The sequence below is a fragment of the Microsporum canis genome, genomic scaffold (assembly GCF_000151145.1).
Source record: "Microsporum canis CBS 113480 supercont1.4 genomic scaffold, whole genome shotgun sequence".
Taxonomy (NCBI): domain Eukaryota; kingdom Fungi; phylum Ascomycota; class Eurotiomycetes; order Onygenales; family Arthrodermataceae; genus Microsporum; species Microsporum canis.
The window spans coordinates 1,485,868-1,498,745 of record NW_003299166.1 but is presented as its reverse complement, the minus strand read 5'-3'; the positions used below and the strand labels follow the sequence as shown (position 1 = coordinate 1,498,745).

The window sequence follows — 12,878 nt, the reverse complement described above, 5'->3', positions numbered from 1 at the left end:
TAAACGTTTCCGTCGTAGCCGTAGATTTATCTGTGGCGACGGTACAGACCTCAACGTCTAAGATGAATCCTTCTGTTTAGCTATATTGCTGCTAAAATAAAAGAGATAAAACATACCACTGCATGTAGATGTGCATGAGCTTGTAGTTGATGAATATGTGCAATGAGTGTTACAAGCACTCAGGGTGCGAGTTGTGCAACCATCTGGCTCTTCAGGATCAGGACGAGGCTATATAAGTATGTAAATTAGCATAACTAATTATTATTAATATCACCGGAAAATATATCATGACTTACAGCTTCAGCACTACCACCCGGCTGGCCACCTGCAGGATGACAGCCTGGACCAATGCATCTACCATTAAAACAGTTGAGACCGGTACATGTCACCACACTGCATTTGGGGCCAAAGCATATGCCGTTCCCGCCACAATCTGGCCCAATACAGTCTATCCCAATGCATCTCCTGCCGATGCAGTGCTGGTGGTCGTTCGGGTCACAATCAGGGCCAATGCATCCTTTATTGACGCAGCTCAAGCCAATACACACTCCATTGCGGCATCCAGGTCCTATACAGCCCTGAGGAATACATCTGCGACCAATACAGTGGCCGCGGTAACAGTCGACACCCGAACAACCCAGGCTTGCACAGAGGATATCTTGGTATCTAGTTAGCAACATAACTAAAATAATGTATTGAGTATCTATCATCACCACTTACCTGTGCATTGGCTACTTTTGCAGTCCGGCCCTGCACAGTGTCCACCAGTAACGATAGGAACATTTGTATTTGTTGGCAGGCCACCGCCGGGGAAAGTCTTTGTGGGAGTAGGCGAGCCCGGTGGGACGGAAACACTTCCTCCTTCTGGACACCACGGTTCTTTTGCAGGGCATTTGGGCCCCGTTCCTTTACCTGGTGCAATTGTGGCCGAAGGAGCAACTTTCTCAGGGCCTACCTCGGACTCGTCGTTACCGTTGAAAGCTGAAAGAGCAAAGGCGTAGTTCCAAACACCTGGAAACAAGAAGTATTCCTCATTGCATGTACTCTCTGTTACATTGGCAATAATCTTAAGCTTGTCTGTCCCATGAATGTTACGACTCCAAATGTGATAGCCACCGGCAGAATCAGAGGGGCTCCATGTAAGACTACATCGATAGGAAAGGGGTTAGTAAACGATTCAGCAATGTGGAATATCGTTATAGCAAGATGCGATACTTACCGGACAGATGATTGGTCTTGGGGTTCGATTAATAAACCACTGGGGATACCGGGTTTTTTTGCACCAGGAACCGCATTGTGGCCAATGAAGGGGAAACCCTGGCCATTCTTGTTCCATGTCACAACGGCTATAAGATAGTTGACTCCTGGACTTAAGCTAGTAATAGTTGCAGGGGAGCTCTTGAAGGCAGCACCGCTAATGAACTGACAGTGGTCAGCATTCCAATCCCAGTAGATAACATTGTACTCTACAATGGAATCGGTGTAAGGACCACTTGGAGGATCCCATGTCACCGTGAATCCACTATCAGTAGACTTAACAAAAATGTTGTTCGGTGCTGGAGCAAGCTGTGGTTTTGCAACAGCGGACTTAGTCTCTGTGTATTGGCCTTTGATTGTATCGCCGGCACTTGCACGTACAGAAACAGCGTATGTCCAACCATCGATTGGCCACTGAGAGTCCCAGCGGTTGAACTGAGACGTTGTGGCAGAGAAGGCATTGGGGCCGCCATTAATAGTGACGGTAATGTCATACATATGGGCACCGTACACTTAATAGGTTAGTCTTTATCGCTTGCATACTCCCTATAATGATGGAAGGATGACGGAAAACTTACCTGGGTCCCAAGTGGCAGTTACACCTTGAGGTGAAGAGAAAACCTGAAAGTTCGATGGTGTTGGGAGATCTCGTATGAGACTAGGGTCACTGGCGGATGGGACATCAAGGGGCTTTGAACCGAGTTTGAAATCTCCGACCAAGGTTCTGGAAAATGCATTGGCAATCTGATACTCCCCCCAAGCATTGGGGTGAAGGCCATCGTAACCAGCAGGACAACCTCCCGGATGGCAATCATAGTTATTGGCAAGATCCACTAGAAACACCGGAGACTGGGATGTTCTCCATTGGGCGACATATCCAGGCAAAAGGTTATTATAGATATTAGTATTCTCAATCAAGTCATCTCGTCCACCAATGTAGCTGCGGTGAGGAACAGTTGCAATAGCAAATTTCATATTTGGGTTCACCGACCTGGCATTGTTAACCATAGTACCGATACTATCGATGGTTCCAAAGGCGTCACTATAGAACCAGCCCATATCATTGAAGCCTAACATAATTAGCATGAGATCGGCTGGATTTTGCTCTACGGCTGCCTTGACGAGGCCCTTGCTAACGGCAGCAGCCCGTCCCCAGATAGCAAAGTGATTGCAGTTAGACAGGAATGCAGGGTCCACCCCCTTAGCATAACCCCCAGAGGCACTATATGGGACAGGAGCTGGTGTGGTGCCATATAAAAGCGGCGGCTGAGGCTGTATAGGTTTCTGAGGCGGCACCGTGCCTGTGTGAGGGCCAACAAATTGGACGCTAATTCCGTTTTCCTTAAACCATTGCCACATACGATATCTCCATGTCCAGTCTCCTTCGACTCCTTGGGTCATAGAGTCACCAGCAATCATTACCTTCAGGCCACCTTGGTTACGCCCTAAGAGTGAGTTGGCTCCAGTTTTTGCTGTCTCGCCATTATTTATTGACGAGAGATACTGGGCTATCATCTCCTGCGCCTCGGGCAGGTTGACGCCTGCCTGAATTGGTGGCATAGCAGGAGCCAAACGGCGGACGATTTCATATTCTGGAATGTCGCTGATATCGTCGGGGATTGGGATTGCTGGTATATTGGCGAGCTGTCTAAGCTGTGCTGCAACAGATGCTTCAACATTCAAAGCAGAAGCAAAATCAATCGATTTCGTCGGTTTGCTGGAATGAGAGAGTGTGCTGGTAGAGGAGATGGTATCTTCTGCGTGAACCCCTTGTCTAAGCAGAATAAACACCACACAGGCACATAGAGTATGAAGATGTGAGAAGTACATGGCTCTCAGAAGCTGATCGAATAGAGAATGAGCTGTGGTAAGTCATTGTAGCGCTCACGGTGCTGCGCCAGTCACTGATATATCAAATCTGCATCGCACTATAACTGGTTGCGGACCCTATCCAGTTCATCCGAGCCGTAGCGTGTGCCCAAACCCCTGGCCACTTTATTCAGCATCGATGTGGTATTATCCTTAGTTAAGTATGTGGGTGTCCCGGAATGAACAATGCCGTCGTAGTATCTAGTTGGAGGATTATTCAAGGATTCCGAAAGAGGCATGTAATGCCGCCCATTTGAATAGAGTCCAACATCTTTTCCAACAGTCCACGTTCCTTTTTACAAGGTAATGAATGTATGTTTGATGACTGTATGTTTGATGACTGTAAATGTTGGTTATTACCGGGATATGTCATTAGCTGTTGGTTCTGTCGGGTTTCATTCTCACCAATCTCGGTGCATATCTCTGCTAGACGGTTGGCTGGCCAAGGGCACCCTGGAAATGGGGCAGGTGTAGTCCAGTCTAGGAGTATGCATTGATTGTTTTATGACACGGTCTCGTCGAAAGAAGTAGCGGGCGGATTCGGAGATATAAGACATCTACCGTTCTATATGCGCTCAAATTCTCAACTTGCATTTCCCTTTGGATTCTTTTTATTCAACTTCTGTGAACAGGAAGAAATGCTGTCCCTTAAGGTAATCAGCTTTTTCTCTGTTTGTTGCATGTTGCTGCTGCTGCAATGTGAAGGCCGGTTCCTAGAGCGTCCGTCTTCACAAGTATTACCCAGGTATGTCCAGAACAGGAATGGCTTCCGTATGGCTTTGACTGATTACAGCTTTAGGGAACTCGATTTTGGGTTAGAAAAGAGAGAGGATATACCAGAGGAATGCTTCCCATTCTGCACCCCAGGTGCCTGCAGTGCATCATCTTGCGGCGTATCAGAAAGCAATTTGCTTGAAGGTGTCGAATTGGCTAGCAACATGACGGATGAAGATCTCATTCCCAGACTTCTGGCCAAACGAAATATTTTTGGGCCAACACAAGATGGAATAACGCAATATCTTATGGACCAAAGTAAGAAAAGCTCCATTAATACCATCGGCCCTGAATTCATTGGTATCTACGAATATCCCAGTTACTGCCTTCAGACATCCTTTGCTGCTGCACCGCTCACTGAGGATCAGTATTTGGCGGGCACGGCTAAGATACGGTTGACTGGCTGTACGGCGCTGGTGGTCGTATCTGCCCGTGGCGTGTATATGGTAAGGGAAGATTTCTCCGTATTTAAGATATTAGAGATCTGCTCACTCGGCAATGATATATCAGTGTCATTTCTGGGAGGACCTTCACTATCCTCGCTGGTGGCCAGACAGGACCCGCCCTGACTTTACCTTTTTTCCGATTCTCAATATGATTCGTGGCGAGGGAGATACCACATATGCTGTTGGCCCAGCGCTTGACACATCCTTATTCACAGGCGGCAATGCTTATGACCGTACATGGGCGTTTATCATGACACCGCGAGGCTACCTCACTCACGATGATCCGAATACGGCACAATATCCATTGGAGCTAGAAGCCTTGTAGGTACCCCGACCTTGATTTGCCGCATCTGTTGTAACTTTCGTGTGCTAAAAGATGTATCTCCTTGGCTGTGTTTCCCGGGATGTAGAAAAGCACTGCTGTTGAGTTTGATTCCAGAAATCGGCATCATAGAGTACAGGTACGATGCAGTGTACCTTAACAGGGAGGATATAGGCAAGTCACATCGAGGTATTGCGTTGTTTGAGTACGACCGTAATGCCGACGGCCTCTACCATAGAGATTGGCGGCTCTGGATGGAGCAGACCAGCTATAAGGCGAGCTACTTTAATATAGCGGTATCCTAAGCTGGCTAGACGAGATGCTTGTTTTCTTTCCTTTCAGATGTGGATAGTTGTAGTATTTGATTTAACTGTGGAGAGGTCGAATAATTACCAAGCTCCATACTCCGTTTCTCTCCACCTATGATGTATCACGTTTGCTGGACAGCCAAGTATCCGTGGCCGGTCTACTATAAACGGTACTGGTTGTCTGATACCGTCCCCCTTTCGCTCCCAGTTCTCAGCTCTCCCAGTAAAAAGAGTCATATCTGCCATTTCTGTTCTAGCTCCCTCGTGCCAGGGAAAGAGCACCATTGTTAAATCTCCGTTGCATTCTTGCTCATACAAAGACTCAAAACGGAGCGAATAAAGGCGTGGCTGGTTGCTGGTGCAGTAATTGATTATGGACGCAAAATGTCCTTCTGCTAACCTTATATTCTCCAGAGATAAGTCGCCAGGCTCAGTTCGCTTGATGAACTCCAGTAAGTCGGCCTCCCTGGCGCCTATGCCACGCAGCATGACCCGTCTCAATCTAGGCAAATTTTCCATCTCAACGACATATTGCAGAATCCTCTCTGTTTGGAAGTCGAGGCTATTTATGAACTTGTTGGAGATATGGAAGAAGTGGAGTTCAAAGTCCTCCAGCTGGCTGCAAAAACCGATAAGTTTCGCAACGCCAATGAAATTTACCTCGTCATTAGCTTCCGCGTTGTAGTCCCTCTGTATGCTCTCCTTCCATGCAGGCGCGGCGCAAAGGTAACTTTCATCGGGTTCGGCCATGTCCTTGTATATATTGAAGACTCTAGAGCACAAACTTAGGGACAGTGACTTAAGAGCTGAGAATGACTCTGCGACCTTAGGATCCTGCAACTCAACTGCATAGAGCCTGTCACAAGGCAAACTGCAATGTTTCATCGTCTCATCGTTAAAAAGATTCAACTTTTCAATGCGCAAATGACTCGTAGCTAGGGCTTGTAGCACTACTTGCCACATGTACACTGCACAGAACCATATGCGACATGGCATCTCCATCTGATTTCCTCCTTCAGATGGGAGATGCCGCGAGCCATCTTTGTAAACATTAATTACTCTGAGAGTAAGTAACTCAAGATGATTATTATCATTATGTTTTGCGATCTCATTGAATAGCTCCGCGAGATGGTCAGCAAGCCGCCCCTGCCTTTTGCCAGCTTCGCCTGCGTCCCCGTGTAGGTTCGGTTTTCGCGCAAGTCCAACGAGACATAGGTGTCTGAGCTGATTGCTTCTTGATTCTATGGTCTTGGTAAATGCCTGTAGTAATTCGGCCGTCAAATCAAGCTGTTTCATGCGGCAGGCCCGTCGAAAGTGACCTTGTGAGGATTTGGTGGACACGGCCTTGCTCGTCAGCCGTAGATTTCGTATATCTTCCAGGTCTAAATACGCCACTATTCGTTCGACAATGTCTAGCGGACAGGCCGCGAGGGTCGGGTTCATGGTTTCGGATTTACCGCATGTGCTTTTTCAGGTATAAAGAGTTCGAAATAAGGCAGACGGGGCCTTCTTTCATGGTATTTTATTGACTGTCAGGCTGATTTTGCAGCACCCATCTGCTAAAACACTGGGGAGCCTCGAAGCAGCATAACTAGTTTAGCGACATGATGTTGGTTTTATATTGAGGCCAGGGTAGAGAGAAGTTGGCAGGCTCTTTGACCTTTTGACCAGGATGGCTTAAGTATATACAGGGTCCTCCGTATATATATCGAGTAACAAGGGCTGGAGACCACATGAGCCATCTGCAGGGGTCGGATAAAGAGAATATTTCGGGCGTTCGTATCTCGATATACGACCCCAGAGAGCCGCTGTATCCATTGCAACATAGGATGGGGTTCGTCGGGTTGTCCTAGACGTTCATATCATGCACATTTTTTAAAATGCAAGGTCGAGATAGCGAAGAGGATGTGCGCAATACGGATGGATTCGACGCAAGGAACTTAAAATAATGAACTGTTCATGCGGGAAGTCTCTGCCAAACGTAGAAGTATTTCACATCGATATCCTTCGCAGTAGAATAAAGTAGAGTGCCATTCGACATCGTAGGTGGTGGAGGTGGAGAACAGTGTGAAGACATGCTGGATCGAGATTCTCCGCAACTGACGTCGCCGAGGAGTTTCGAGTAAGAACGCGAATAAATACTCGGAAAGTCAACTGCTGAATATTAACGAGAGGCGATGCTCTAGTTATATGTAAGGAACCACCAGGTTCATGGGTTAATCCTCATCTTGAGATGTGATGTCTGGAAGTTGAGATGTTTTAGCCAAATATCTGAATCAGGGGCTTTAACTATATAACCATTCAGATACCATTATCTTCAAGGAACAAGCAGGATGCGTTATAAGGGGCTTCATTCCTCTTGGATCGGGTCCAGCAGTCTTTACAGGTCTGGCGCGTGGGTTGGGGGTTCCAGGCTCTGTCGTGTTCATCAGTGTTTGGTTGGGGGGCATGATGGAAACACCACGGCCTGTCCTTGCTCTTATCCTCATATTGCCATCATGTCCTGAATATAAAAAAGCCCCTGGCAAGTCAGAAGGAGTTTGATAAAGTCATAGTATGGTTAAATCAAACTATTAACAACGCCTGTGGTCTCTGGGATCTCCACACTGTCTGCAATGCATCAGATATAATAGGTAGGAATTATCAAAGGTGTGGGTTAGCCCGGTTATAACCCGCCCCCCCCAAATAACCACTAGTTATTTGGGGGGGATGACGTACGAACCCCCCTAAATATCTATTTTATTCCAACATGTCCTTAGTAATAGGTTATACTCTGGGTTATTCTATATCCACCAATTAAATATGCTTATAAATAATAGAGGATAAGGGGCCTACTTGGCTTCACCGTACGATATAAAATATATCATATATATACGGCTACTAATCCTAAGCACCACGTAGAGGTGTAGGCCATGCTTGGGTAAAATAAGAACGTAGCAGAAACTTTTAGGGAAAACAAGAACGCAGCAAGAACTCGTACGGGCTGGGGATTCCGGGCCATAACCCCGGTTGTCCCCCCCCAATATACCCCCTTTTTTTTTTTATTTTCTTGGAGATACTAAGCCGGTTCCCAGCTCTCTCCTTTTTTCTATAGATATCTCCTTATCTCCTCGTACGGGAGTAGGGTCATACCCCTATTATCTCGGATCTTCTTTCTTTATCTTCTTCCTTACTCAATAAGGATAGGGTTGGCCGGAGCCGATCTAGAGGGGGGGAGGGCCCGCTAGTTAGAAGGAGGAGGAGGAGGGCCGTCGTCTGCATACCGTACGACTAGATTAGGTAAGCCATTTAGGCTACACCTTGCCCCATAGTCCCTCTATTTACAATTAGCACATGCCCCTCCAAAGTGGTCGACATGCCGGTGGCAGGAGGGGAAAGGGGCCATGCCCGGGGAGTCAGAGGCGCAGGTATTGCAGGGTTCGGCCATCGTACGGCCACGAGACTGAATCAAGATCCCATTAATATATAATTGGCGGTGGGATCTAACTTACTGGGGGTTAACTCGGCCCTATATAAAATAAATATCTCTCCCAGGGAGAGAAACAAGAGCTATACTCTGAGGAGAATAGTAAAAATAGCAGAAGTTAGGATAAGAGGCTTGGATCACTCCGTACGGAGCACTAGGGGCCTAACCAGAGACTAAACCAGCCTCCTGGAGGTTCTACTGGGCGATAGCAGCATCATAATGTACGAGAGCCCTATAGAATAGTTAGTATCTATATCCCAAGATATCCCAAGGCACCCCTTGAACTTACATGTTTCTCTCGTACGGGAGAGAGGGAGAGAGGGGGGGGGGGGGAGAGAGGAGGAAGAGAGGAGGAAGAGATAGAGCTGGTGGATAAGCTGGCGGACGGAGAGGTAGGAGAGCAAGATAGTAGCAAGACAGGTTAGGTCGAGATTTATTCTATATCTAAGTTAGCTATATCTATAGCAGCGTACGATAAGGAGGGAAAGAGATATAAGGAATAAAGAGGAAGTAAGCTTACTTTGATAGCTAGCTTTCTTAAATCTGAATATACAGCCCGTACGGGCAGGGGGTGAAAATAGTCAGCTTGGAATCACTTCTTCTCCTCCTCCTCCTTATATAGGGTAGATAGAATAGGGGATATATCACTCACCAAGCAGGCAGGTAGCAAAATATAATAATCTCGTACGAGGAGAGAAAGAGAAAGAGAAAGAGAAAGAGAAAGAGAAAGAGAGAGAGAGAGAGAAGAAGAAGATAATAAAAGGTAGTAGGCCTTATATCTACGTGCGTGCTAGACTTGGTGTACTAAGTAAAATTCACTATATTATATTTTAATTAACTATAATAACTATCTGATTCATCGTACGATAAGAGAAGGAAGGGAGGTAAAGATAGTAGCGCTATATTACTCTCCCCCGATACTAGATATCGTACGGAGAGGGTAAATAAGAAGAAGACATAGAGAAGACATAGGGAAGAAATAAAGGATAGGAGAGGGTGGGAGAAGGTAGGAGAGGGTATAGAGAGGAGTAGGAGAGGATATAGAGGGGGGTAGGAGAGGGAGAGGAAGAGATAGAAATAGGGTAGGAAGAGAGATCGTACGAAGAGAAGGGGTATTAAGTTAAGGTCGATTTATTTTCAACAGATTATATAGCCTATTTAGAGTAAGCCTCCGTCTCTTCCGTATTTGCTCAACCTTATCAATAGCAGCAGTAAAAGTAATACCACCCTTCTATCTTCGTACGATCTTATCCAGGACTACCTTGCGACGGCTAAACATCATCTACTCTTTGGGTAAGTGCCGGCACTATGTTGTCCTAAGTCTCTCTTCTAGATCTCGTACAGTAGGCCCACCACCTAGTCCAATAGTCCACTCCCGCCATAAATCAGGCACAGTCTCAATCGTACGGGAGAGAGTATATATAGAGGGGAGGCCAGATTCAGTATCAATAGCTGGCTGTCTCTATAGAGTATCGTACGGGAGGGCAGATGGTACTACAACTGCCGGAATAGACTAGGGGGAATAGGATAAGGGAGAGACCTTCTCTGCCTCCTTCTCTGCCTCCTTCTCTGTCTCTTTTCCTCCCTCCTCACTACCCTGATTATTTTGTTTCTAGGGGTTGACTCGTACGACAAAGGAGGTTGTCCCATTTAGTAGACCTATAAGGTTGGTATCAATCCTCTAAAGATAACTCAAGGCCTATGTCTCGGATATTTAGATTGACTAAGAGAGGGAGTGCTCTATTGTCTAGAGGCGGCTAGCGATAGCTAGTATCGTACGGCGGATCTAGAGTTCCTCTAGTTCCTCAGTATTGGTAAGGGACTCCCGTACGAGATAGGAGAACTAGATATAGTCCTGCCGTATAAAGAGGGGAGCATTCCAGATTGGATGGGAGGGGAACTCCTACTTAAAGATCACAGAGTCCTGTAGGAGGATCGTACGTAGCCTAGATAGAAGGCGGAGGAACCCCTGGGCTACTAAATCATTCCTATCTGTAGCCCCTTCATCAAATCTCACTGCCTTAGGTAGAAGGGAGCCAGAGGGGGATACCTTCTCTTCGTACGATTTAAACCAGCTAACCCATATATCAAGCCATGGCCAGAGGGCTACAGTCAGTGATTCAGGGGGCTGCACCTTAGCCCGTGGAAGGAAATAATTCCCCTAAGTAGAGGAGTCAAAGCCAGCCATCGCCCGTACGAACTCACGAGGGAGGTAAGTAAGATAGTAACTAGAGAGAGTATTACTATTCTATCGTCCAGCTCTGCGGATCTGGTTCTTACTAACTCCAAGGAGCTTAGTATATTTAGCTCCCTGAGCCCGTCTAGCATATGTCTTCTTTAAAGACTCGAGGTTTGTAGCCTTAAATACTCGATTAATCTAGCTTAGATGGATCTCGTACGAGAGGGGCTAGGTGTACTCTCTGCCTTTAAGGAGATAGCTATTATACCAGAGCTCCCTCCTCTGAAAGTTTAGAACCTTCTCTCCTACAATATCCCATCGTACGAAGAGGTAGAAGGCAAGGTTTGCCATAGTATAAAGTAAGGGGTTTCGATACCGTATAACAGCCATATACTCCAGACGGCCCACACTATTAGTCTTCCCATTATCCATAATCATAATAAGGGGGTGGCAGGGAGTTAGCCCCTTATTAGGGAGGGAGACTATAAATAGATCAGGGAGCTCGACCGTACGACGAATCTCGCCTCTAAGAAGGAGATTATAGGCAAGAAGGAGGTCTATAGCTGTACGTAGATATGGCTCTGTAAGGGGTTGGACCCCTATTCCCTTCTCGGGTCACCGCGCGCTCCGTAATCAACGAGGCAGCAAGGCCTGTCTGGAGATGCCATCACCAGACTCCCCCTTTTACTCTCGCGCACGTGACCCTCAACACGGTCACATGACCTCAACGCCTGGAGCTATAGCTCCATCCCCCATCACCGACTTCCTTCCTTTTCCCCTTTCTTCTTCTTCCCCATGTGTTTTGTCTTCGACTTACTGATACCCTTAGTTAGTTGAATAGAACTCTCTTCGGCCGTTAACATTACAAAACACATCCTTATATTGGTCTTATTGGTTATATTGGTTACATTGGACACATTGGTCATATTGGATACATTGGTTACATTGGACACATTGGTTACATTGGACACATTGGGTACATCGAGTACACAGAAGATATTGGAAACATTGGTATAGGAACATTGGAATGGAAGATTGGAACGCAATGGATACAGCGGAAGGCCAACGTCAGGGCCAGGAGAACAATGGAAATGGACAGCAGAATAGTAACCAGCCACCGAGTTGGTTAGGAGCTTTTCTAGAGCAGCAGAGTACCCTTATGGAGAGGCAGACGGAGCAGATCAGAACCTTAACAGCGCAGCTAGCCACGCTGAGAGAGAGGGTACAGGAGCAGGGGACACCCCTAGTAGCACATCTCACCCCCCAAGCCTCACCGGCCCCCTCGATACAGACACCACCACACCCTGATCGGCCAAAACCCGCCTTACCAAACGCGGAGAAGTTCAGTGGAGAAAGACTATTGGACTATCCATCATGGAGGATGGAAGTCAACGCTAAACTTACAGTGGATGGGGAGTCAATTGGGGGCCCTAGCCAGCGAGTATGGTATATTTTCTCCCGACTAGAAGGAGTAGCAGCGAGGAGAGTCCTTCCCTGGGTAGAGCGCAACCAGTACGACCCAAGCCAGTTTACACCAGCACATTTCTGTGCTTACCTGGACCACCTTTTCGTCGACCCAGCTCGGCAGGAGAAGGCCAGGCGGCGGGTGTACACTATACGCCAAGGGAAGCGAGCACTGGCTGAGTTTCTTGCAGAATTTGATCAAGTTATTATGGAAGCAGGAGGCCACACTTGGGACGACACAGCAAAGATAGGAGCACTGCAGATGGCCCTAGACCCTAAGCTCCTAGAGTATATGATTGGAGTAGATACCCCCGAGTCCTACGAGGACTACTGCTCCCTCCTTAGGCGAACGGATGATAGGTCTAGAGAGGCACAGCGAGTGGCCCAGGCCCAGCGCATCGGGCTCCAAGGTTACAGAGCATGGAGCTCTCAGAACCAGCAGCCCCGCGCTCTCGCCCCAGCGGTCCCTCGAGGGGACCCTATGGATATTGATAGCACCGCCCAGAAGCCAGCTCGCCGTGCTAAGTGGGCGTCGCCTGAAGAGAGGGAAAAGCGTAGGCAGGGCCGTAGGTGCCTACGCTGCGGAGGCGCAGGCCACTTCGTCGCAGCTTGCCCTTACCTGCCGCCACGCCCAACAACACAGGTCACAGATGTGACCCCGGCGGCGTCGGGACCACCGCCAGACCTAGAAGAGGAGGAGGACGCCAACTACTCGGGCCAGGAAAAGACTAGCTCCTGTGTTAAAGCGCACACAGAGCCCCGAGAAGATATACTGCAGAATGGCAAAGGTTCC

The 12,878-nt window shown here is 47.5% G+C and overlaps 4 protein-coding genes across 4 annotated transcripts; 1 reads left to right on the top strand and 3 right to left on the bottom strand.

Annotated features, from left to right (window-relative positions):
* Positions 1-179: 179 nt before the first annotated feature.
* MCYG_04554 (fibronectin type III domain-containing protein) lies at positions 180-3,087 on the bottom strand (the record flags this gene model as incomplete). The annotated part of the gene is made up of 7 exons (XM_002846771.1): positions 180-228; positions 297-340; positions 590-666; positions 721-1,145; positions 1,220-1,522; positions 1,659-1,692; positions 1,836-3,087. The coding sequence occupies 7 exons, from the start codon at positions 3,085-3,087 to the stop codon at positions 180-182; spliced, it is 2,184 nt and encodes a 727-aa protein (XP_002846817.1).
* Positions 3,088-3,806: 719 nt separating this feature from the next.
* On the top strand, positions 3,807-4,671 carry MCYG_04553 (uncharacterized protein; the record flags this gene model as incomplete). Its single annotated transcript, XM_002846770.1, has 3 exons — positions 3,807-3,871; positions 3,926-4,346; positions 4,411-4,671. 3 exons carry the CDS (start codon positions 3,807-3,809, stop codon positions 4,669-4,671), a joined length of 747 nt encoding a protein of 248 aa, XP_002846816.1.
* A 386-nt stretch (positions 4,672-5,057) lies between these two features.
* MCYG_04552 (conserved hypothetical protein) lies at positions 5,058-6,419 on the bottom strand (the record flags this gene model as incomplete). The annotated part of the gene is made up of 1 exon (XM_002846769.1): positions 5,058-6,419. One exon carries the CDS (start codon positions 6,417-6,419, stop codon positions 5,058-5,060), a length of 1,362 nt encoding a protein of 453 aa, XP_002846815.1.
* Positions 6,420-9,276: 2,857 nt separating this feature from the next.
* On the bottom strand, positions 9,277-11,547 carry MCYG_04551 (conserved hypothetical protein; the record flags this gene model as incomplete). The annotated part of the gene is made up of 10 exons (XM_002846768.1): positions 9,277-9,567; positions 9,689-9,713; positions 9,750-9,902; positions 9,941-10,030; positions 10,135-10,189; positions 10,266-10,297; positions 10,350-10,603; positions 10,931-11,230; positions 11,260-11,344; positions 11,381-11,547. 10 exons carry the CDS (start codon positions 11,545-11,547, stop codon positions 9,277-9,279), a joined length of 1,452 nt encoding a protein of 483 aa, XP_002846814.1.
* Positions 11,548-12,878: the final 1,331 nt, after the last annotated feature.